The sequence below is a fragment of the Colossoma macropomum genome, unplaced genomic scaffold (genome assembly GCF_904425465.1).
Source record: "Colossoma macropomum unplaced genomic scaffold, Colossoma_macropomum, whole genome shotgun sequence".
Classification (NCBI taxonomy): Eukaryota; Metazoa; Chordata; class Actinopteri; order Characiformes; family Serrasalmidae; genus Colossoma; species Colossoma macropomum.
Genome location: NW_023494787.1, coordinates 43,046,498 through 43,072,235, shown reverse-complemented (window position 1 = coordinate 43,072,235; position 25,738 = coordinate 43,046,498). Strand labels below are relative to the sequence as shown.

The following is a 25,738-nucleotide window of genomic DNA, read 5'->3' as shown; positions in this document are numbered from 1 at the left end:
CCTGAGAAGCTCCACCTTTGAGAGCAGGAATTGGATGACCGTTCAAATGGATATTTCCAACTTGGAAGTCTTTCCCACATAGTCATGAACACAGCGTTTACAAGCAGTATTGATAGGCATTGCTTATCTTGTTTTATAATGAAAAGATATCGAGCCAATAAAGGGTCCTTGATGGTTTGCTACTGTATATTTTATTAATCTATATTCTTCCTGCAGAAAATCGGGTTTAAACTGCTAGCTCTACAGCAAAAAAGAACACTCATAAATATAGTCAGTTAGCCATAACCAATGCACAGTAAACTTTAAATGAGCAGGTCAGTGCTATGTGAATGTGCTGGTTATCATTATTTCTCACATCTAGTGAAAAAGTGTTAGTGTGACTGTGTTGAGCTGCTAGCGAGCAATGAGGAATTAAAGAGGTATGAGAACTACTTTTTGTGAAAACAATTCACACCTCTCCCCAAAGACTAACATAAATTGGGCAGCTTACTTGATACCAATATTTGTGTACAACTGATGTAATAAAATAAAAAAGGTCTCATACCATGGAAAACTAAATTTTCCTTGCCATTCTGAAATAAAAGTTTAAAGTAGTATGGTAACAATGTTAAAATTTCAAAACTATTCACTCCACAGTCTGTACTGTCCTTATACAGAAACTAAGCTACAAAAACAGCTTGTTTTGAATCCAGTGTTTTTGTGATGTCATGACAGCCAGTACATTTACATGTACCCGCCTACAGTAGTTTAACTCTACCAATTCACAGTGAAGATGTGAGCAGTGTTTCACCCTGGACTGCTTTTTGAACGAGGCAAAAAAGAGAGCTTGGAAAATCATCCATAAAAGTGAACTAGGACTGTGACATGAAGTGATACAAATGGTACAAGAGGACTTCAGGGAAAAATACAAGAAAAATGTAGGATATGGGTCCATTAAACATTCTCAAACACACAAAACATACATAGTTCAACTGAGAGACCTCCTCCAAAAGAAACTGCATTTTATGGCTACTGTTAAACTGTTAAAGGGGTTAAACCTTTGAATGTCCTCTCTTTACACTGTCCGCTCTGTGCTCTAAACACACTGCCCTTTTGTTATAATTATGTCAAAACAGTGAAATATTTCTTTGCTGTCCTGATTAGTGGACATTCTGGAGGTTTTCCTGAAATGACAACTACCGCTGTGGACAGTAGGACTGCGGCTGAACAGTAGACATGAAATATTTGATAACTGATACTGTGACCTGTGCATAGTTTACACAAGCTGAATCACCTCTGCATGGTTGTTTATGTAGCGTGTGGGATATTCAGAGGTGTATAGATTAAATGTGACAACGTGTGGAGGGGTGTGTCTGGACGAAGTGAGAGTAAACCTGTGTCTGTGTGTGAGTGTGTGTATGTGTGTGTTTAGATAAAACAGCTAATCCCCAAGCCACCGGAACGCAATATCCTGTCAGCCAGATTCTCATTTCCTGTGTCTCTGTGGCAGAGCGAGAGACAGAAAAAAAAGGAAGGGGGGGAACCCGTTGCCCCAGAAACAGAAGATACAGCAGCACTGTTTGAGAATGTCTATGGCGTTCTCCCTATCTCTCTCCCTCTCTCTGGCCTGCCCCCTCCCTTTCTCGATTTCTCCTTTTATTATCTCAGATTTAATAAAGCAGAGGCGAGCAGCTTGTTCTGCCATGAAACATTTATTAGCCGCCTGTAATGAAATTGTTGTGGGGGAGCCGAGATGATGAGAACTCATCACACATTATGCAAAAACAGTGGCAATATCACAGGAGGAGACACCTCAGAGTCATCTGCCTCAGCATGGCCACCTCCGCTCTCTCTTTTTCCTCTCTGCTCTTCCATAGTCTCTCCCGACCCATCTACTCTGCAGGCTGCCCCCTGAACTCTCTTTCATTCCTCTATCTCTTCCTTTTTCACGGCCTGCTATTCTCTTCAGCAAGCTGTGAATAGATAACGAGTGCAACTTGCTTTACGCTTATGCCAGAGCTTCTAAAGTTATTCTGTATGAATGTCTGTGAATGGCAAGACTGCACTGTGGTGTCGTTCACAATGATTACTGGAAAGAGGCATCTGTGTCAGTAGCAAATACTTTCTTGTCACAACAGTATCACATTTTGCTGCATATTTGCGTTTCATTAAAAAATATTGACATTTGTTAATACAACTTAAAAGGACCTGCTTTCTTCAGGCTTCTGTTCTTCACTACTACAACTAAACACAACGGAATCTGTTGTCTCACAAGTGTATCGTCAAAACGTCTGGTGCAGTCCGTCCTTTCACATAGCCAAGAACCGCCTACTTTGACAGGAAAGGGCCATTTGACTGACATGCAAAATAATCAGTCACGGACCTTGTTTTAGTGCAATTTCAGGAGGCAGGCAAGTCTCAAAATGCAGCTACAACCAAAACAAATCCACACACAACAAACTGATATGCACTTCAGCAAACATGCAAGGATATCTTGCTTAAACACTACTAAAAGCTTTGAACAACACCCTTGAATAACTTGATAACCTGCTAGACATAAAGTTTTTATGCCGATGACTTCACAAACTTTACAAACAGTGACCATAGTCCTCTATGCAAGGCTCAGTCATGGCATGCAGAACAGGCAACGTGCAAAAGAGTGTTTTCTGTTGTATTGATTAAACCTGCTGCATGAACGTCAATCAGAATGGAACTGGAACAGGCTGTGGTGTAGGTGGGATGCATTTCTAGACCACCACATCATCGAAGGCTGTTCCAATCAGAAGGATCAATTGAACACAGCTGAGAAAAGCGGCCTACATTACGACAGTTTTTGAGGCTGCTACCGGAGCGTTATTCATGGTCTTCTGTCTTTACACACGTATCTTACTTAAAGAAAGGGTAAGAGAAATACTATCAGATGAGACCACCACAATTAAAAGTGTGTCACAAAATTGTAGTACACTTTGTTCATTAAAAGGGCCAATGAAGTGTGTAAAGTTTATATACAGTAAATAAGTAAAATATACAGTATGCTGTTTCTTTACTTGTGTATCTGTGTAAACTGAATGCAGCGTGTGGAATGCACTTGCTTTTAGTGACTTGAACAGTCTGTAGCTGTCTTTGCCAGATAGAAGTTAATTACAAACAATTTAAACATATTCTACTTTTTCCTCTGAGATTTTATGATGTTTGTGAGGTTTTATGTACCAAACCCAATCGTAAATTCATTTTTACATGACCACTTTCCAACTTTAAAGTGATAAATGCAAATACAACATAGCTGATTTTTGAAATTCGGTTTTCCATGATATGGGTTCTTTAATGTTTTGCTTGCCATCTTACTATCATTCACATCAATAGCGTTTTCTACATCAAATTTCATGTGCCAAATTCTGTTATGACAGGAATGATTTAAAAAATCTCCCTTCTCCAAAACAGGGTTCTGTGTCTGTTCTGCATCTTGTTAGAAAATCTCTCTAAAACTGTAATATTTTAGAAGACACTATTAACATGTTTCATATGTAACATCAAACAGAATTCATATATTCATATAATTCAATTTATTTTGTCTCATTCATCATGAAATGTCACACAAGACCAGCTGGTGTTTTCAAACAGTGTAAAAACCTATTAAAAGGGAAAAAAAATGTGTGATGTTGTGTTATGAGAGCGACAATTTAAAACATCTCCCTTCTCTTGCTGCTGAAAAAGACAGCACAGGTGCAGTTCTGGTTAAAAAACAGGAGTGCATCCCCCATTTGAACAGAATTGGGATTGCTTGAGATATTCTTAACTTAAAGCGCTACTCTCTCTAACACTTTATGATCTCACGAATATGATTCCTTTGGGAAGCTCACCTCTGAACTCTTAACAACCCACTAGGGTGCCCTTATTGTCTCATTGTCTATGGGCTCACCAGCCCACACCAGACTAGAATCTGATATAAATCCACATAAGTGGCGTTTTTTTAGCCCATTCGTGCACGACTACAGCAGCCTGAACATTACACACTGAGATCAAAGTTTGCACTGATCGCCAAATGCTGCTAGTGTCCATTAACGCGAGAAGCTGTTCAGTAACAGCCAGCCTTCTATCCTCTCTATCCTCAGCACAGCGAGGACATGTCTGAGAGCCTAATTAGCATTGTTCCCATAATCATGGCAGCCCCCCTCCCGCCTCCACCAGACGCAAAGCCACCGAGCGGGGAGATGATTAAGAGAAAACGGGCGATAAACGGAGGGATAAACTGATTGGTGTCATCACTGCTATCAATCTCGACAAGCGGGCAATGAGGTTTGGTACAGAGAAATATTATTAGAAACCAGACAGTGATGAACGAGGTAATGGAGGGAAGCACTAGAGAGAGAAAGACGAACTAAATGGTGCATATGTGCAAGAGAGAGAAAGATGTGAAAAAACCTGCTTATCCTAGGTCCCCTTACGCTGGAAAACTGGATTACTGAGGCACTACATTGTTAAAAATAAAGACTCTTAAATGATTTTTGGAAGTACAATTTATAGGAAAAACTTTAATTGGTATAGAAACTTTAAATAGGTTGTTCACTCTGCACATCTCATCAAGGTTCTATGGGACTTCTTCGCAGAACCTTCCTAGGGACCTCTTTGTAAAGGCGTTTTTTTAATTCAGTACATTCTATAGGAAATAATTCAGTCAAAATAAATTTCAATTTGATTATTTTGGTTTAATTTAGAATTATTTGTGAAGAGAAATTCTACCAATAAGTCAAGATGTTTGTATAAATCAATCATTAAGATGTAAACAAAGTTATTCTGCAGTTCTTGAGAAACTGATTAAGTCAGAATTGTTCACTGCATCTGAAGAGTTTAATGACTGTAAAAGCTCCCTAACAGGAAGTTATGGCATGAAATGGTTATGAATATGCTGCTTGATGCCTGAGACATTGTTTTATGATAGTTTTTAAAATGATCTTTTGGCCTAAAATGGGGTACATGTAGGGCATTTTGAGGTAATGTAGTACCCAAACAGCTTATTTTTCAGATTTATTACTATTTTACCATTACAAGACACTGTTGCTTTTGGATAGTAAATAAAATGGCTACATTAACATCATAGACATTGTAACCCTAGTTTCCCTGCTGTAAAGAGATCTGAGTCTGTAGGTTTCTCCACATCAAAACACTCTGAATGACTTTGTCTACATCTCAGTGATTGAATGAGGCAGAAATTTTAGAAAATTACTGGAATTCCCTTCCAAAATACAACTGTTTAAAATGTGACTGGAAAAATCATTACACATTATTGAAAAATAGATAATAAAAACAAAACACGAAGTGTATGCTTTTTTGCTGTTTTGTTTTTCAGTTTAAAAATTGAGATTTTTATTCTGGCCAAAAAAATGAACACTATGAATACTATGAATACCTGAATTCTTGAATTCTATTGAGTTTTATTATAACCACTTACAATCAGTTCTATCATTCCAGAATTGATGCAGTTAAGCACCTATAGATCGATGCATCAGGTGTAAACAAAGTCATTCAGAATGGTTTGATGTGAAATCCGCCATTCTTGAGAACCTAGTTGAGTTGTTGAGAATTGTTCACAGTGGTGGTGATAGGGACCAGACATCCAGCGCATTTAATGCCTCTAAAAGCTCCCATTACATGAAATGGTTAAGAATACACTGTTTGATGCCTGATACATTGTTTTATGATCACTTTAAGGTAATACTCAATCCTAAAATGTATTTTTTTAAATATACATGCAGGGCACAAAAATCCAACTTGGCACGTTTTTCTACAATGAACCATTTCATATCATGTCCATGCATTTTGATGTTTGAACATAGCCCAAATACTTGATTTGGGCTAACAATTACTGCCTACTTACAACAGCAGTATAATCAAATGGAATGGATTAGAATATCACTGAAATATAATTGCCACCTATCTTGTAGGCCTCATTTTGATGAGCTACACGAAAGACACAAATATGGTGCTATTTCTCCAGCTAGAGAGTCCGCAGCTCCAGAAGTGAGGGCCGATCTGCGGTGTCTCCCGACCTGCAGAATGATCTATTAAACTCAGAACATCCTAAATATCTGCTCCCTGCATGGTGGACGCTGGTGCTGTGGGCTGTGGAGGGAGCCCCTTGCTAGACTCATTTTGTGCCTGGGTCCCAGGCGCCGTGCCCTGGGGCTGCATCCCTTTATTGGTGTGGGACTGGCTGCTGCAGGCAGGGCCATCTGACTGGCTGCCTGCTGCATACAGAGAAGAAGCACGACGAAGATGGAGTATGTTTTTATGACTCTGCTACTCTGCTGGTCCGTATCAGGGTGGGAGAGTATGTGCCGAATGCATGTGGGTGCTGCCACACTTTCTGCAACACTTGCAAAGGAAAAAATGCTCAATAAGGAGGATGTGAGGAGGCTGAGAAAAAATAATGCATAGCAGAAGGAAGTAAGCAACTGGACATTAAAGGAATATAGTTTTTCAGTCTAATGTCTGTCTGCAGAGACTATAGCATATCGTTAATTACTAAGGATGCACCGATATGAAAATTGGGACGCCTGTCTGGATTGGCCTTATAGAGAAATATAAAAAAATATTCTGTTGGCTTACAAATGCAGTAAAATTAAAAAATGGTCATATTTCAGGACCACCAGTAGCCCAGCACCACCTAAAGTTCTGCTCTTCCACAGTCCAGAAAAGTCCCATCTAAACATGAGTCTGATACCAATAATTGTTTTAAGCAATTTTCTGGTGATACTGAAATGATTCTGATGTCATTGTGCATCCGCATTATTTAACACAGACAATAATATCCTGTGCTCGCAAAACAACAGAAACGGGGCAGGTCCTACTGGTTTACTGTTGTTTTTCTTTTTTTTGTAAAATAAAGCATGAACTTATTTTCTGTGCTAACTGGCTATATGATACAGAAGCAGCAGAGCAAGAAAAAAAACTACTGTATAACGTATAACCTAGTCTTTGTACTTGGACACCTGTATAAACCTTTGTCCTTGAACATTATTATTACCAACCAATATCCATGCTGACCCATATCAGATATTCTAAATAAAAGTCATATTCGCAATCCAAATTCAAAGTGAAACAGGCTTGTGGATCAAAATAGGGCTAAACATAAAAACCCCTGTGCTCAAACTCTGTTTCTCTTTTTATCAGAGATTTCTTGGCAGCCTTTAAATGGAGCACACACCTGCTGTAGGTTGTGGGGGTGGGGGAGGGGTTGGGTTGAGTGGTGCCGGGTGCCGATGGACAGACAGCAGGGAACACAAGAAGTCATTGTTGCTCATCCACTCAAGGTCATCAGGACAGGAGTGTGCCAAGCCTGCTCCACAGATACATCATACTCAACTTAAACTGAACCCCAAATACAAAGTAATAAAAAGTTTGTATTTTTAATGTGCATTTTCATGTTCATGTTCCATGTTCTCGTTCTATCTAAATGCTGCAGTGCTGATCCTAACCTAGTCTGGTCCTCAGACGTTCCATCCACACTGGTATACTGTTGGATATAACTGTCTGAAATCTAGTGTATGCTAAGCTGGCCACAGTGAGATTTGTATTCTCTATCTGTGCTGTCATGTTGTCGCCGTGACAACAACAAGTCTTTTGGAGTAAAATATAGACACCAGATTAATAACATCACATTGTTAGAAGTTATTCAACAGTTTTCTTCAAACCATTTAGTCATGGGTTGAAAATACTTGGAAACTGTAAGAGGAATTCCACAGATTTTCGAAATTTATACTTAATTAAAGCACGTAATATCAAAATGTTCATAAGCTAAAAGAGCTAAACACACACGAGCACACACACAGCCATTCATGTCAAAACAGGTACTGACCTGCTACCTGTTATGCCAGGTTTCCCTTTGTTACCTATTAGATCATAACCTGACACTTCATAATGCATACAGTACTGTCAGGGACCACCATTTCCTCTGTTCAATTTTCACTCAAAATGGCCGATAAATACTAGTTATTCATTTTTCAGTGTAAGAAAAACAAATCTCTTTTGTTTAATACAGCACGACACTGACCAGCAGTTCCTTAAATGCCATGTTTTTGTTGAGTAGCACATTAAAAAGTTAAATTAGCAGTCTGGCTTCTCAAGTTCCAAACAACATTGTACATTTGTTGCTGCTAAAACAGACTTTCAGATCCATCAGTTCAACCTGCATTTACAGAACTTGGCTATGGCTCAAAGACTCAAGTTAAGCTGGACAGTTAACCCCAAGTCACTCCAGTTACCCAAAATAAGCGGCTTTAGGCAAATCTTCAACTAAATATCAGCAAAATCTGTGCAGGTTGAACTGACTGCATCACCAAAGCAGCATTTCTTCTTCAGAGCAGAAAACATAAAATACTCACTGAATACCTACAGAGGACCTAGGATGCACAAGCACTTCACTGGAATAAAGAAGAAGCATTCACACCAAAAACTCAAATTAACACTGGCAGCTCAGCATCACTGAAACATTCCTTAACCGTTTCAGCCTTCTGCCCATGATTATGACATAGTCAAATGATCAGTAGGTAGAGCAGGTAAAATTCAGATCTTGCAAAAATGTAGAACAGAGCCTGCAAAAGGACAGTTAAATTATCTGGAGCAAATTTATAAACCTGTCGTATTTTCTTGCAAGCAAGAAGAAGGATTAAAACTGTACACATGTAAAGCTTTGCGCAAAAGTTGGAGGCCACCATTTCATGTAATTCATTTCCAGTCAAAATAGCCATTAAGTTATTTTTCAATATCAGGAAATAAAGCAGGAAACACATATTTAATAGAAAATTACATGGAAGTCTCAAAAAATGCACATAATATGAAAATGTTCAATATTTAGTGTGTCCACTCTTTGAATTTATTACAGCTTGCATTCTTTTCAGGAGACTTGCTTTCAGTTCCTCATTGAAATCTGCAGAGATATTTTTCCAAAGTTCAGTCTTAGAAGTTGGTTGTATTTTCTGCTTCTCACAATCCAAGTAATCCCAAAAACATTCAGTGATGTTGAGGTGTGGATTCTGGGGCGGCCAGTCCATTGTTCTGAGAACACCAGTAGCTTTTTTGTTTGATTTGCAAATTATTTTGTGTCTGTTTTCTTTTTCTTAGTAAAGGCTTCTGGACAGCAACACAACCTTTCAGACCCATAGCATTGTGCTGTCTTCTTACAGTTCAAGGAGGGGGAGCAAGAGTGGAGCTTGATTTTCTCCTCTCTCTCAAAAATGAAGGCTTTGAGTACTGTTTATCTGAAGATGTCAGTTTTGCTGGTCTGCCAGGTCTTGCAAGGTTGTTAGGAGACCCATTTTCTCCTAACTCTTGTTTTTTTTATTTATTTCCCTTTGACTTTTCCCTTTCTCAAGCAAGTGGATTATTTTATATTTGTTTTCTACTTCCCCATGACCCAGATGGATAGGCAGTTTAGAAAATGTGTGTGGTTTTTTTCTATTTTCTATTTATATACATAGTAAATCTGATCTCCTACGTAATACCTCCTACTTAATAGTCATTTTGACTGGAAATTAAATAAATGAATGGGTCTCTGACTTTTGCACTGTACTGCACATTGACAGTGTCTGTCCATTGCGTAGTGTGCAGGCATGTTAAGACATTACCGCACCCAGTCACCATCTAATCCACCACACTCCAATGGTAAAATTTGCTGGGCCCAGACATTACTGTGGACCTCAGGATGTGCGAAATGTATGAACATTTTCAAACAGAGCATAAGAAAGAGTATTTTACCATCCTCCCTTTCTAATTTCCACTCCCCCTTTCTGTTTCTCTCCTCCCGTCTCCCTTCTCCTTCAGCCTGCAGCTCCTGGTGTCAGTGGTGAAAGGAGTGCTGCTGCTGCCTGACGGCGTCTGACACATTTCACAACAGCGATAACAGCCCGCGACATCGTCCTTCAGCTGTCTGAACCCTGCTGATTTCACTGCTGGTTCACGTACCTGCCCAGTCTCCCCCCGATTAGGACCAGAACCAACCAGTAAGCAACTGATATATGTAAGCAGGGTTCCTCTGGATTAGGGCTGTCCAGCTCATCCACATAGATTTCCCTGCTCAAACACATCTAATTCAACTCAGCCAGGGGCGGAGTTTGCATACAACAGAATGTGGCCAAAATTTTGCATTGTGACAAAGTGGAAAAATACAAGCTAGATGCCTCTTAAAGCTGATCTTGGATCTTGGTACAAACAAATAGGCTGACTCTAACTGTTGAATGAAAAAAGAAATGCACTGAATTTGCAGTAGTGTGTAAAAGTCAGAGACCTCTCTTCATTTAATTTCCAGTCAAGATGGTCATTAAGTATGGGTTTTCATTTTTCAATGTCAGGAAAAAAGCAGAAAATGTATATTTAACAGAAATTTACACAGAGGCCTCCATAATTAAATATTATATAATATTTGTCAATATTTAGTGTGTCCATGCTTTAGCTTCATTACAGCTTTCATTCTTTTCAAGAGTCTTGCTTTAATTTCTCAAAGAAATCTGCAGGCATATTTTTCCACACCTCCAATTCAGTCTTAGAAATTGGTTGTATTTTCTGCTTCTCATGATCCAAGTAACTCAAACACATAAAGTGATGTTGAGGTCTGGACTCTGGGTTGGACAGTCCATTGTTCTGAGAACACCTGCAGTTTCTTATTTGATTTGCAAATTTTTTTCTTTTTTGTCTGTTTCCTTTTCTCAGTAAGGGCTTCTTAACAGCTACACACCCTTTCAGATCCGTAGTGTTGAGTTGTTTTCTCACAGTGAAAGGATGGACAAAAACATCTGTGGATTTTTTCAGATCTGAAACAAGAGTGGAGCTTGATTTCCTCTGATTGGGAGAGTTTTGGTGGTCTACCAGGTCTTGCACGGCTGTTACATGTCCCATTTTCTCTATATCATTTTTTAAACTCCTGTTTTTTCACTTATCCTTCTGGAAGTGGATTTACTGGAAATGAAATAAACGCATAGTGGTCTCTGATTTTTGCACAGTACTGTACTTGATTCAAATGTGTGCATCATTTCCATATGAATAAAATATATTGCATCAACACAAATATTACCAGTAGTAAATAAAATGAAAGATCAAATTGTGTTGAAGTAAAATATTTTATTCATGTGGAAATATGTACATATTTTGAATCAAGCTAATTTGGTGCATCACTTTTTGCAGAGTATTCATCATGACAGGTGGTTGCCACGGAATCCTGTGGAGGAGCGCAGACAGTCAAATCTTAAAAAATGAAGAGAAACCAGTTCTCCCTTGACAGTAAAAAGCGCTTAACAACAGCATGAAACAAATGTTTGCGGAAGGAAAGGGGTGGAACACTAGAAAAGGCTATCGAACTCTGCCTCCTAAGCCTCCTACTTCAGCTTGTTATCTCACAGCCAATGTATACTATACAGTGTAACAGTGGTGTTCAGTCCCCTGCCTAGGCAAGCACCCTACACAATACCAATAAGAGTCCTTGGGCAAGACTGCTAACACTACCTACCTCTGTAAAATGATAAAACTGTAAGTCGCACTGGATAAGAGCATCTGCCAAATGCCATTAATGTAAATGTACTTGTTAACATTAACCAGCGGTATACCTATAGCTAGGAAGCTTTCCCATAACAAATGTTGTTTTAGCACGCACTATAGATACCACTCTGCCAGTGCTAGGTTTTTGTGAAACACTGCTACTTAACTCCACAGTTAGTTACCAGGCTTAGTAGCTGTGTATGAGCAAGGAAAGTCACCAAACTGTGCTGGACTCTGACCCTCCAGGACCAGAAGTTGACACCCCTGGAATACATGTTTGCATTTCATAGTAGCCTAGCCCTGTTGCATCTTACCACTCCATCTCTCTGAACTTCAAATTCCATAAGCGATCATCCAGAGACACACTGATATGGCGAATCTCCACAACACTGAAGCACTGTAGTCACTAGTAATGTGTGTCTTATAACTGCAGGTATTAACGACTGATCTGAATAATTTCAGCAGAGGTTTGGACGTGTGCAGAGAGGCCCTGAAGTTGTGATGCATATAAGACGTCCTGGGACGTCCAGCCTTACTTCTCATAGTCATGCTTGCAGTAGAGCAGGCGGTCTCGGCAGTAGCACGTCCCGCTGAGTGTGCTCAGGCACACGGCGCACTTCACACAGGTCTCATGCCAGGACTGGTCATTTACACGCAAGAGGAATCGGTCAGCGATGGGTGACTCGCAGCCTGCGCACACCTCACCTCCGCCCACATGCTCTGAGGAAACACACATATGCACACCGGTTTTGTTAGGACATGGGCCATACATACATTCTGTATGTATTATATAGATGTAAGTAACTATAGTATGGTAAGTAGTCCCATGTACCCATGTATGCATGTACACACACATATATGTGTGTGTGTGTGTATATATATATGTATATATATATATATATATATATATATATATAGACAGTGGCTCCATAAACACTCAGAGAACTGTCTCCATGTTTAAAGAGTTCTTTGCATAGTGAAGTGGTTCTTCAGATTGATGGAGAATGTGTTGTATATGGTTCTACATGGAACCTTTTTAAAAAGGGTTCTACATAACAGCAAAAAGGGTTCTTATTGACGTTGTTACAATAGAAGAACCCTCATGTGTGTGTGTATGTGTGTGTGTATATAAATATGTAGATACATAGATGTAAGTATGTATACATCTATGAATAATTTTGTAGTTCTTTTTTAAATAACAAAATAGGGCCATTTTGCTTCTCTGAAGGTTAGTCCACTTTTTCTCTGCTCTTACAAGAGCTCATCATGATGTTAGTCAGCAAAAACGAAGCAATGTCAAAATCTGCTCTTCAGAGCTGACAGGACATTTTGAAATGTTTATCTATATCTGCATCACGCAGTTTCACCTCTGAATGATGACAGTCAAACTAAGCCTAGTCTACACTAGCTGTGTGTAATTACGAGAATAAGGATTCATCTGGATTATATGAATATACAACATTTCCAGTCTGAAAAGTGTGTCTGAAAAAAAGGTCATATTCTCACCGAAAGGTGTGGTGGATGGAGCCTGTTGAAGACATGACTGGTTTTCCTCTGTTTTCATACCGTTCCTGCCTCTCTCTGAGCGCTGGCTGAATAAAACACAACAGAGCACATTCAATAAAGCAGCTCTCAGTGGAACTAAACGAACATAAAACGTGTTTAAGAGTGAGACCGATTAACGTTATGCCTGATTAATCGACCCACAGGCCTTAAACAAACATTTAAAATGGGACCCGATGTACACAGAGACGTCTGAGTATAAATATATACTTACATTTCCAAAATCCTTTTCACTGGAGTTAGTCGGCTTCGTGACAAAAACGGGGGTAAAACCCTCGTCGACTTTTACACCAGACATTTCACACTTGTAACTGTAACCTTTAACTCTGTACGTTTGAACATTTCGCCCTAAATATGTAAATATAATTTAATTTGTATATATTTAAACATAATTTTGTGTTTATGTGTAGGATATTCGAGTGTAAACTGAGTGTAAGTTTAGCCTCTCAGCCTGCGGCCGTTACTGCGCGAGCAAAAACCGTTAGAATTTGAAAATTTGAAAATCTGATCTGAGCCAGTTACCACCGCGACTGAGCGCGGCGTAGTTAAAGCAGCCCACTTTCACGCGCGCATTAACCAGTTGACTTAAGAATTCCACCGCTGTTTAGTGCTTTTTTTCCCACCCGTTTTCCGACAAGCTCCGCGTCCTGCGCTGTGATTGGTTGGTAGTGTCCTATTGTCTCAGCGAAGATTCGCTAGGGCGTCATAACTGTGCAGCGCTAGCCAATCCAAGCGCAGGAGACGAGACTTGTCGGAAAATAGGTGGAAAAAATACATAAAGTGAACTATTAGCGAACGCTAAGCGAACACAGGCTGGCTGTTTATTTTAAAGACGTCTGACGTCTCTTACTGACGGCTGCTGTTTATCTGTTTTTAAAGCTTTTATGATGAACTTAAACCAGCTGCTCAACAGATGACGGAAAAAGATCCCATCAAAAGATCCTAAAGGATTATTACCTTACAATTTACCGCTGCTAGGTAATAATAATAATAATAATAATAATAATAATAATAATAATCATAATAATAATCATAATAATAAATACAAACATTTTAATTCTTTTCTTACAGTGTATCGACCCACTGTCTGTGAGAGTATACTATTAGAATTGTAATTGTATTAGAAATAAATGTTAAAAAAGAATGATATTAATATAAAATATTTAATAATAATATATTCAAAACTTATTGAAAAAGATCATCCACATTATGTGTGTAAGACCATAAAAACACAAAATAACATGGAATATTGCAATTACATATTTATACATTTTAAATTTAAAATCACTCCAGCATCTGTTCAATTAATAAACAAATCTATAAAGAAAATACAGAAGTAAAAAAATAAAAAAAACCTGTCTTTTTAAGTGCTTCATGTATATGATATTATACACATGATACGTGCTGTTTAGTATGAGCTTTATTTGGATACGATAAATGGAGCCAAACCTTCTTTATAATAATGCGTTTACACAGAAACCAATGTGTTATTATTATTATTATTATTATTATTATTATTATTATCCTAATTTTTTGTCGTGTATTAAAATCTTAAAATTAAAATGCAGTTTTTTAGTATTCATTTCGTTTATTAGGCGGATTGTAAGATTTATTTCCCGGTTTCCCGATCTGGTAATCTACAGTCACATAATCTAGTAAAGTAAATTTATTTTAAAAGTATTTTCTAAGACGTGCATATCCAACTTTATAATATACATTTATTATTATTATTATTATTATTATTATTATTATTATTATTATTATTATTAGTGTTTAATCCTGCTCGTGCGCGGATGCTGAAGCGCTCCGGCTGTAATAGAGAAGCTAAATCTGCTGAACTGTAAGCACTTTAACTTGTTCATGGTTTAGTATCTGTGTGTAAATTAGTGTCTTACAGATTCTTGTTTTCTGATCTGAGTGGCTGAGAAGGGAAAGATGATCTGTACACATTAGAGCCGCTTCAGTTTGGCGAAATATGATTATAAAATTAATAATCATCGCTTGTCTTAAAAAGCGTGTAAAAAGGCTTTAATCCTCATGGGCGGACTTTCTGCGGGTGGGCAGTAAATGATCAAATTGGAGGCAGAGGTGATTAAGAGGCGTGACTCCTCCGTTTTCTTTCTGTTAGATCAGTTATTTGATTTTATAAAGGCTGAGTGTAAAAAAGTAAGATACGTACAAAATTAGCGACACATTTTTATTTGTTTTTGGTGTCTCAATATGCAATAAACGATGTCTTGCCGTCATCAGTTTCTTTGTGACTGGAAGTGACTGAATTCATCTCATTTTTGATCAAAGCGACTTGACTTTTTATCTCCACGGATTGCAGACTGATTTAAACAGCAGCTCTGAATTGTTATAAGCACATTTCAGTCAGCATTTTAAGGACAGGCTCAGAAAAATAGGCTTAGATTTTCTGATTCAATGCTGAATCAATAAACAGCCACATAAACTGCCATTTGAAAAGCAACGTCCAAAAGTTTGTAGACACTTACTTCTGAAATGAAGGATATTAATTGGGGGTTTACCCCCCTTTTGCTGCAGTAACAGCCTCTACTCCTCTGGAAAGGCTTTACACTAGATGTTGGAACATTGCTGTGAGGATTTGACTGCATTAAGCCACAAGAGCATTAGTGAGGTCAGCTAATGATGATGTATGGTCAGTTCTATATCACCCCAACTCATCCCAGAGATATTGGATGGAGCTCCATCACCCAATGGAATGCGTTCCACTGCTCCACAGTCCAGTGCTTTATATGGGGGGCTTCATACCCCTCTAGCTGACAGCATTGGTGACCTTAGGCTGCTCCAGAGTGTCCCATTCTATTGGTGCACCTTTATGGAGCTGAGTTGTGTGCAGTTGAGCACCTGTATCAGCAATGTGTGCACCTGAAAGTAGCTGAATTCACTACATAGAAAGACTGTCTGGATACTTTTGGACATAAAATGTATGAAAATCAGTTCAAGTGCACTGCGTACCTGTCCATGTGACGAAAAGAATGGCACTTACCTCACGGTGAAACACAAGCCTCCTGAGATTTCTGTAGGTAACATGAAAAACCTTCAGAGTTATTAAATCCCAGACTGGACACAGGACCACCGAAACATCGCCCACTTTGCTGTAAAGTCCAGTGGAGATATGACCGGGCTGGGAGAAGCTGAGCTGACTGAAGAGCAAGACTGAAAGGCAGACACACAAAGCCAGAGAGGGAGGGGAAAAGAGGAGGGCGGAGGAGGAGGGGGAGAGAGAAGGCAGAAATGTGGTCCTCTCCTTCAATCTTATTCTCTCCTCTCTTTCTCTCTCCTTTTTATACTGAGTGGTCTCTGATCCAAACAGACAAAATGTCTTATGTATCTCTTTGTGAACTGACCAATAGCTGGCCATGACCTTGAACCGGCCACACGCATTAAATTAGATTTAATATATTTGTCTGTTTGTGATTACAGCTTCAATTGTGAATTCCATATTTATAATTTAGTCTTAAGCTCATCATTAAAATAACACATTTCATCTTGTTTTCCCAATATTTTTGTTTCTCACAGTTCATGTAGGATATTTTTTAAATAATAGTTGAGCCTTAATAACTAGAGAATGCAAGTATAAGATATAAGCATAGATAGAATTTGCCAGCTCCAAGGATGCAGGATGTACAGTGGTTTAGGGGGCTGTGTCACCCCCAATTTCTGAACTATTAACTTAACAATTGAAAAATAATAACAAAAGAACTGAACTTTGAAACAATTTAAGAATAGTAAAGGCCAATAAGTGCTTGTTTTAGGTGTTTGTATTTTTATTTTACGTTTTATGTAAATGTTTTCTAATTCTGCATTCGAATCGCCTTCCTTGACAAATCCTGGCCACTTCTGGAGGCAAGTACCAGTTAAAATTTCAGCAACCCTAACTTAAAACACCTTGACCTGCTCTGTAGGAGCTGTGGTTATTGCTATAAGAATGTCAGTGTAGACTTCATTAGCCGCATGATGGCTAAATAAACCAGCCCTCTTTTAGTGCTTGGACCCCTTGACATTGCACCAACAGTAACAAAGAAAGATTTCCATTTACACTGGATGCAAAAATAGTACCTATAGACAATAATTAGGCCATTATTAAAGCACATATTTATTTGGTTTAGGACCAAACGGTAAGTCATTAATTGGGGCAGCTGTTAAAGGTGACTGGCTTTGGTTGTAAAAAAAAAAACACTACCGTTACAGATAAGTGCGGAATGTGTACATGTAACATAATATCCATTCATAAACTCACAGTCCTGGGGTGGCTGTGGCTGTGCTAACAAATCCTGATGACTACTTCAGAAGATGGTACATGTATGTAATTTCTGATAATAAGTCATGTTTTTAACACGGCTAAAACATAAAGTCAACCTGCAATCAAAAGACATTCTTTATTTTGTTAATTTATGCCAACTGGTAATATTAAGCGCGATTCATGATCATATCATTTGAATTCCACGCTGTTGGACTAGTAGAGGATTATCTTGTCTTAAAAGACAAAATTCCTGTTTTCCCATTAGTTTTGATTGTGTAAAAAGTGTGCTCACTTTTGACCACCTTTAAAGCATCTTCTAATGTGTCACAGTACAGAAAGAAATGAGAGATGATTTCTCACTTATTTTGACTTTAAAGCCACAGTTTGTATTTCTCAATTTTCCCTTAACCTACAAAGAGTCAATCAGACATGTTCAAAGTCCTTACTTAGTGCTTAACATACTGTTATCTATTAAAGTGAAACGTGAGATTACGTAGCAAGTGGTTTAAGGCAAAGATGTGGTGATTTAGGGATGCACAATGCTAACTGGTGCAAAACTAAGGAAGCAACTGTCTGGGTTGATCAGTTACATTTGGGGTAAGTGTGAGTTTTTTCACCCAAACTACCCCTTTAATGTCTGCACCACTAATTTGAAATTCATGACAGATCAGGCTCCAGCATCTTCACTCTCTTCTCAGTTTGGTATCACATGCGCCCTCTTGTGGTGAAACCTGCCCTTGTTCTTTTTCTTTAGCACCTCTAGAAACAAGTGTAATGCAAGGTGAAGCTCTGCTGGGCACAATTATGTTGCTGATCAGTTTGGTAAATTGTTTATGAAAGGAAACAACACAACAAATTATGTGAGGTTAAAAAAAACACACTTTATATTTGTTTTTTTTCTGTTTAAATACAATTCCATCTGAAATTAACTCTCAGAAAAAACAATATAAAACAATTACATTCTATATCCCCCCCATCATGTCAAGAACAATTTGTTTTCATAAAATGTCTATATGGTGTTTAATAGAACCATGCCTCAACATACTGTAACTAAATGAGAATGAGTGTGTGTGTGTGTGTGTGTGTGTGTGTGTGTGTGTGTGCGTGTATCTGTAAAACACTTCAGCTATGCTTGTACCTAAAATAATTCCAATCCACAGTCAGAGCCTACAATGTACTTCAAACTGCAATTTAACACACTAAATAATTAACATCACCTAAGTGTCAGGAAGAACGCTCAGCTGAGCACATTGTCTGAAGAATAATTTTCCAGTTAATAGTTCTGAATCATAATCCAGTCTGTGAGAATGTTTAAAGGAGTAGTCCAGCGAAAATTCAAATTGAAATAGTTTCCCCTTCACGCTAAATATAGTTGATCAGCCAAGAAAAGTCTGGTGTTCAAAAGTTTCCTTTTTTAGTTCTGCACGAAAGTATGAACAAAATTTAGACTTTAAGATGATTACGACTGTATTCATCCATGCTACAGGCTTATTACCATTTTTATAGTGATAGAAACCAAATGAGCAAGTTTTTTTGAGATTACATAATTATCTTAATTGCCTTAATTAAATTGTTAAGATGTAAACAAAGTCATGCACAGTGGTTTTGTGTAAAATGCTCTATTCTATAAGAACTTGCTGATCAAAATTGTTCACAGTGGTGGTGATAGGAACCAGGAAAGCACTTTTTAAATCCATGCATGGTGGAGAGGTATATGCAAGCAATGTGTGAAATACCCCTTGTTATTCAGGGGGTCCCATGTTAGCTGGCTGCTAACTCACTTGCCTTAGCAGCGCTGATGCTAGCTTCAATGGCAACAAAATGTTTGGTTTAACAATTCCTATTTCGTAAACGCTTTTCTAGTTTGGTCATGAAGCCTCCCACACATTAATTGAGATCTAACACATCTCCTCTTCTGTCTTTAGTTTGAGGAATGAGTAACAGTTTCCACCAGTCTCTTGAGAAATTGGGCACATTTTCAGCTTTACAAATATGCTATGGCATATTACATTTTTCAGCAGTACCCAGGCCTTAGTTAGAGTCTCTAGGCTATGAAGAACCAACTGGGTGAGCCAGTTTGCTACAGCGCCTCCCTGAGCCAGACCAGTGCTGCATCTCTAGATAGTTAAAAATACCAAAAATAGGCCTACCTCGTTGTTTCATGGTTTAAGCAGCTACACAATGACCTTTCCTTGAATTTGAATCTGGGTGTCTATTTTAGCCTAATGAACAGCATAACGTCATAGTAAGTTTTTTTAACGTCATAGTAAGAATTTAGATTTTGAGGTATTCAGGGAGTCCAAGAGGTTAATTAGGGTTTCCCAGACCCCCCCATATTTCATACCTTTATCAACAATATCAACACATAAAACTCAGAAGATGTGTAGGTGGTTTACTGGTCATTTTAAGTAGTAATCAAAATTCATTTGCATTTCAAAGCAAAACTGAACTACTTTGTTTACATCCCAAAATTTTGAAAAATTGGCGGAATTCCCCTTTAACAGTTTAAAATGGATTGAGATAAACGTGCAATGATTTAGACATGGTGTGCATGATACTAATTGGCAGTGTATAAATTTCTCTTATTTCTAAGCTCCATGAGCCTCATACCTCACTTAAAGACATTTAATTCGGACACCAGACATGTTTTGGCTAACTGAGCACATTTGGGGCAAAAGGGAAAATGTAGTAAATTTGATTTTTCTGCTCCTTTAGCGAGCACTACCAGCATATGCCCTCTCAGATCTTTCTCCACTCAGTCTCACACAAAATGAAGCTGCTCCCCTTTCCTTGAGTTACTGCGTCTTAGCTTTAGCCCAGACAGAATCTTCTGGGCGGTCCTCTCCTCTGCTGGGTGTCTCCTGAGTGATCGGGTCAGTCCGTTGTTGGACTGGTTGCTGTTCTGATAAAGCAGGAGGCCTGCTTTCTCCTTTGTCTCCGTCCTGACGAAGGGGCTGGATTTAGGGTTGGATGTAGCTGCTGCCGAAATGTTCAATCGTGTCCCTCGTTCAGACTCACAGGGCGGAGACTGAGTGGCAGAGGTGTGTCCAGCCATGCCGAATGGACTGGTGGAGTCTGAGGCGTGTTTTTGCTGTGGGGTCTGAGAGTGCACACATGTCGCTGGAGGGGCGTGCCTCTGGGGCTTCACAGGCTGCCTGCTCAAGTGAGCCCTCACCTGAGTCCCTGAGTGAGGATCTACACGTCCCTCTGAGTGACCTCGCGGAGCGTCCAGTGCACTCCTCATAGCCAGGACTGACCGAGAGAGAGAGAGAGAGAGAGAAATTAGACAGTTATAACTGCACTGAAAATGATGCACTGAATTTATCTGATTCAAATGTGTACAACATTTTGACATGAATAAAATGTTTTATTGCAGTTATTACCCAAATTATGGAAAATTGGGTTATAATATAATTTATTCACATGGAGGTGAATGGCATATCTAAATCAACAAATTCTGTATGTTTAATAAATATTCAGGTATTATATTGTATTTAATATATAGACTTATAACCATTATATTCAAACAAAGAGTTCAGTAATAGGACAATTGGCTACATTCACTCTGCATTTTGATTCTGTATGCAACATCATAAACATGATATTTGAACTTCTTAAGACCTTTATGTGGACCCACACTTCAAATCAAAATATGCATATCCAAACTTACAAAAGCACCCCTGGTCAGATTACATATTTTGTTGATTTTCTATGTGAAAATAAGTTTACACATTCTCTACAGAGAACACACTTAAGCATGGCATTTTCTTGCAAATTTTAGTGCACAATTTCTATTTATTTACTAAATTTAACATACTGTAAAAGTAAAACATTAAATATAAAATATAGCATACTATTTGCACAAGCTGCATTTAATTTTAACATGTTAAAGTCAACAAATAAACAGTAATTCCATACTAAAATGTGCAGAAGTGTAAACTCTGTAGACTCTGTTACACTGTTAGAAATAAAGGTTCTGTGCAGGTACATTTTTCCTTATCAAGGTACAAACAATGTAAATGTTCCCTCAAAGGTACAACAGTGGTTTTAAGGTCCAACTGTAAACCTTAAAGAAGCTTTTCCCTGTGAAAAATGTAAAACATTTGTACCGTTTCATAACCTGATGTTTTAAAACAGAACAATAAAATAAAAAGCCTGGAGATGAGACGGGGTGTGTGGAGTCAATACAACTTAGAAAATATAATTTCAATGGATTACGGGACAATTATGTTCCTTGACTAAAGGTACTGAGATGTGCCCTTGAGTGTACCACCCCAGTGACAAGAAGGGTACTGCCCTAGTGACAGTTTCAGGCCTTTATTGCTTAGAGTGTAACTTATTTTTACTTAGAAAATCAACAGAATATGTCATTTGACCAAGGGTGCCCAAACTTTTGCATACGACTGTATATTACAGATTAGTTTCCTCTCAGTTAGTGAATAATAAGTGTTAAGATCACAAGATGCAGGTTAGGGGTTAAAGATCAAGAAATGTCTGTTGTTGATGGATGAAGAAGGAAGATCAGTTTTCTGCATGAAGAAATGTAAAGGGGAATTCCACCATTTTTTAAAATCTACATAATTAAATGGGTAAGATGTAAACAAAGTCATTCATAGTGGTTTGACATGAAATCCACTGTTCTAGAGAAACTTGATCACAGTGGTGGTGATAGGAACCAGACGTCCAAAGCATTCAATGTCTCTAAAAGCTACATCACAGAGAGATTTAAAAATACATTCTTATACATACCCTGACTGATGCCTGAGACATTTTTTTTTCTGATTGCTTTGCAATAAGTTTTCTGACTAAAACATATTATTTAAAATCCATTCATTGTGGAAAAGGCCCCATATCGTGGGGGGTAACGTGAGGGGGGCAATGTCTTCTCTGCTGGAATACTGTGCCCTAACTGTGTTACATTCTTTTCTTGTTCTGCAAGCCAACCTTCAAACTGCACTCGCTAGTAGACTTTTCAGTCAATATTGCTCGACACGAGTCAAACAGACCTACTGTTCTCAGTCTGGTTCATTTTCTGAGACGTATGGAACACTTTCCATCTCAACTCGATGTTAAATATCTAATTTACACCATTCCAACAAGAATGTAAACCTATATCACTCCCAATGAACAGCAGTGAAATAAACTGTGAAAGAAAAGTTACATTTTCCACATGAAAAAGAGCTTTGGCTTCATTTGGATCCATCAGTCATACATTCTCATCGTTGCCACATTGTAATAAACACATTGCTTATCATGAGATATTTTTTTCTGTTAAGAGTTTAACCCTAGCATGCTGTCTGCATTATATGAAGCAGGCTATTCGATGACAAGATCTGTTTACTATCAAATTTTATTACTAAACAATAGTCGTTTATAACCATTTATCATGTTTACTGTTACATACTGCCAGGATTTCACAATATTCAACACTAATGTTACAGATTCATACGTTTTCATAATTTCATTGTGAAATCAACTCAAATTATTTTCTGTAATAACACAGAAAAAATACTGTGAGATTAACATTGAGCTGCACAGCATTATGGGACGTGACAGCAACTGAGAGTTTAAAAATGTGTAAACGTTTTAATAAAATATTTTAAGTGTTTTTATTCTGTTGATTCAGGTTTTGGTGTTTTAAAGACTTTTGCAGTCATTTTTCTATCAATGTTAAAACACAGATGTTGCTTACTGGTATTGGCAGACATATGTTTTTGGTCATGTTTGTGTAAATTACCAGCAGTAACTGTCTGTAAACTGTGTATGTGCATTTTAAAATGTATACTGGGCACATACACTACAAAACATGGTGAATAAATATGTTCATTAACATTGTTTTCAATTTTATTTTTGTTAGTCCTTTACTTTATTTCAAAAACATATTTATGTGTCTGTGTCTATGTAAATTTACAGTAAATTTCTGTCTACTGAGTTAGGTTACTTTTACAGCTGTTATGTAAAAGTACAGAATGTTCATTGTACAGTATGAATGGTACAGTAAACTATTGGAAAAGCATTTTTTTCTATGAATTTACTGAAATTGTATAGTAATTTTTTACCCTTATATCACAAATTTCACTAGCCATTCATTAGGTGTCCCCTCTGTGTTTTATTTTGTCCCCTCAACTAACTATTCCTGCTGCCAGGTCTGTGGCAGAGAGGTACATGCAGGGTGTGTAAGGAAAAATAATACCCAAAAACACTATTTTTGGATTGATCCCTATTACATATAAAAACTCACTGGTTACTGGTCATTTTAGATAATAAATAAAATGGCTGTATTTGCACTGAAGATATCATGACCCCTGGTTCCTATCACCACCACTGTAAGGAAATCAATGCTAGTAACTTCCCATCAAAATACCCTGTATGACTTTGTTGACATCCCAACCACTGAATTATGCAGAAATTTTGAAAAATCAGTGAAATTCCCTTTTAAGCAGGAGATTAGGCAGAAATGCTCAGAATTTCTGGCAACCACACAAAACATATGAAGCAAAAGCGTTTAGGCAAGCATTCAGCTGCAATTTAAGTCTTCAGCTCCTAACCAGTAATAACCATCTTTCCTAAGCAACTACTGCCTACCTGCTCTCTCATTGGCTTCAGGGCTCAGCTGGTCCACTGCCTCATTGGATGATGACTTGTCAGAAATATAACCCTCGCTTGAGTCTCTCTTGAGTGTGCGACTCTGTTAAAATGATTTTGAAATAATACAAACTCTGAATACAACGGCTACTACTACAGAGCTAAGTGGCTAAGTGGATGGGGTAAGGGAACAAAAATTGAAACGAAAGAACTGAATTAAATGTTTCTATTTTAAAGAATGTTATTGTAGCAGTCACCAAAAACTGACATATTCAATACTGATTTTTTACTGTGACTGTGTGAAGACCTAATCGGAAATAAGATTTCAGGAAAGCATGATTTCTTTGGATAACACTAATCTCAAATTTTCAGATGCTTAAATGCTCCTTAAACATGTGTAGAGGGCAAAACATTATAATGCTATTGTCTATCCTCTCCACAGCACTACACAGCTCAATGTTGTCTGACACATGAGGTTCAGTGTATCAGTTAAAGCAACACTATGTAAGATTTGGGGATTTGGTGGAAATGTGTAATTGCATGCAACATGCAATGGAACAATTTGTAGTCAGTTGTGTTTCAGACCCCATCCCAGAGCAGATGAATCTGATGATTGTGTGCACACCAGAAGAGTATTCAAAGAGAACGTGTCTTCTGAGGATATAAGTGAATTGTCTACTATTGTCATCATATCCTCTTCAGTATAACATTGATTTTGCCAGAACTTGCCTAAAAGTAATGACCTAAACTTTGAGCCAACCTTCTTTTTTAGCCTGTGCTTGTGATGTTAACATGTAAAAATGTATGACGTGGTCCAATGCCTCTGACTTTTAATTTTTTTTTTTCCGCTTTACAGGGTGACAGCAGTCCATGCACACAATATTTTAATGTATTTTTCATCCGGACTTTGAAATGCTACTTTTTTCAGTCTTAACAAAAAAAACTTATATAGTGCAGCTTTAACTATCAAGTCCCTTGTGATTCCAATCAGATGTGTTAGGGCTGTTTTCCCAATCCAGACCTCAGAAACACTCAGTGGTCCTCATTTGTACTCTATTCCAGCATCATAGATGCCTGAACCAAGCCAGCAACAGGGTTTAAAACATGGTACGGTGCATACAGATACAGCAAAAATTTCTGGTCGTCCCCTAAAACTGGACTAGGAAACAGTATGTTAGAACAGTAAGAACACTAAACAGTGCACTGCAGATTATAAACTCTTGGCGCAGCCTGAGCTTAGAGCAAATAGCAGCAGCAGCAGCAGCACCTGGAGTTAAGTAAAAGTAACAAACACATATGGACAAGTGTGGTAATCCTGACAGATTAAGCATTTAATCTCTCCAGGTTTCCCCATGCCCAGGCAAGTACGCTTAGGTGACAGGTAGCAAAAGAGAGAGAAAAAAAGAGCTCAGCTTCATCACCCAGACAGCACCAGGGTAATCCATCCCCACTACTATAATCCCAAAAGGCCAGAACACAGAGACTCTCCATTTTCTTTAGTCAAAGTTTGGTAACCTTGGCGAGGAATTAACTGTTTGCAAAAGAATGACTGACACACTTCTCAGCAAATCACAGCCATCTTTGTGTGCTACCTCCTCTGCCGTGTGAAGTAAAAACTTAAAAAGAGGCCCTCAGAGTAAATATGCAGTGAGAACAGTGCTGGTAGTAAATTAGTCAGAATTATTAGACTAACAGAGGTTTCCTGTCTGAAGTTGGAAGAGGGTAGCATACCTATGTTTCCTATGTCATATGTCCCCTCAGCTCCTTATATGATACATCATACCTCCATATGATATATTGAGGAAATTATAAGGAACA

General features: G+C 38.1%; 2 protein-coding genes across 4 annotated transcripts in view; both read right to left on the bottom strand.

The window, feature by feature from the left end:
- lmx1al (LIM homeobox transcription factor 1, alpha-like) overlaps positions 1 to 16,919 on the bottom strand; it is a 28,948-nt gene extending 12,029 nt beyond the window's left edge. For both annotated transcript variants that reach the window (XM_036565738.1, XM_036565739.1), the window contains exons 1-3: positions 16,079 to 16,919; positions 13,012 to 13,097; positions 12,042 to 12,225 (exon numbers count right to left, since the gene is read on the bottom strand). In XM_036565738.1, coding sequence (XP_036421631.1) covers positions 12,042 to 12,225; positions 13,012 to 13,097; positions 16,079 to 16,122 — 314 coding nt within the window. In that variant the 5' untranslated portion in view covers positions 16,123 to 16,919. The remainder of the gene's footprint in view (positions 1 to 12,041; positions 12,226 to 13,011; positions 13,098 to 16,078) is intronic.
- Positions 16,920 to 18,316: 1,397 nt separating this feature from the next.
- LOC118806120 (GEM interacting protein) overlaps positions 18,317 to 25,738 on the bottom strand; it is a 41,634-nt gene continuing 34,212 nt past the window's right edge. The window contains exons 20-21 of one of the 2 annotated variants that reach the window (XM_036567467.1): positions 23,921 to 24,023; positions 18,317 to 20,587 (exon numbers count right to left, since the gene is read on the bottom strand). In XM_036567467.1, coding sequence (XP_036423360.1) covers positions 20,097 to 20,587; positions 23,921 to 24,023 — 594 coding nt within the window. In that variant the 3' untranslated portion in view covers positions 18,317 to 20,096. The remainder of the gene's footprint in view (positions 20,588 to 23,920; positions 24,024 to 25,738) is intronic. The other variant, XM_036567466.1, reaches the window with a different exon arrangement.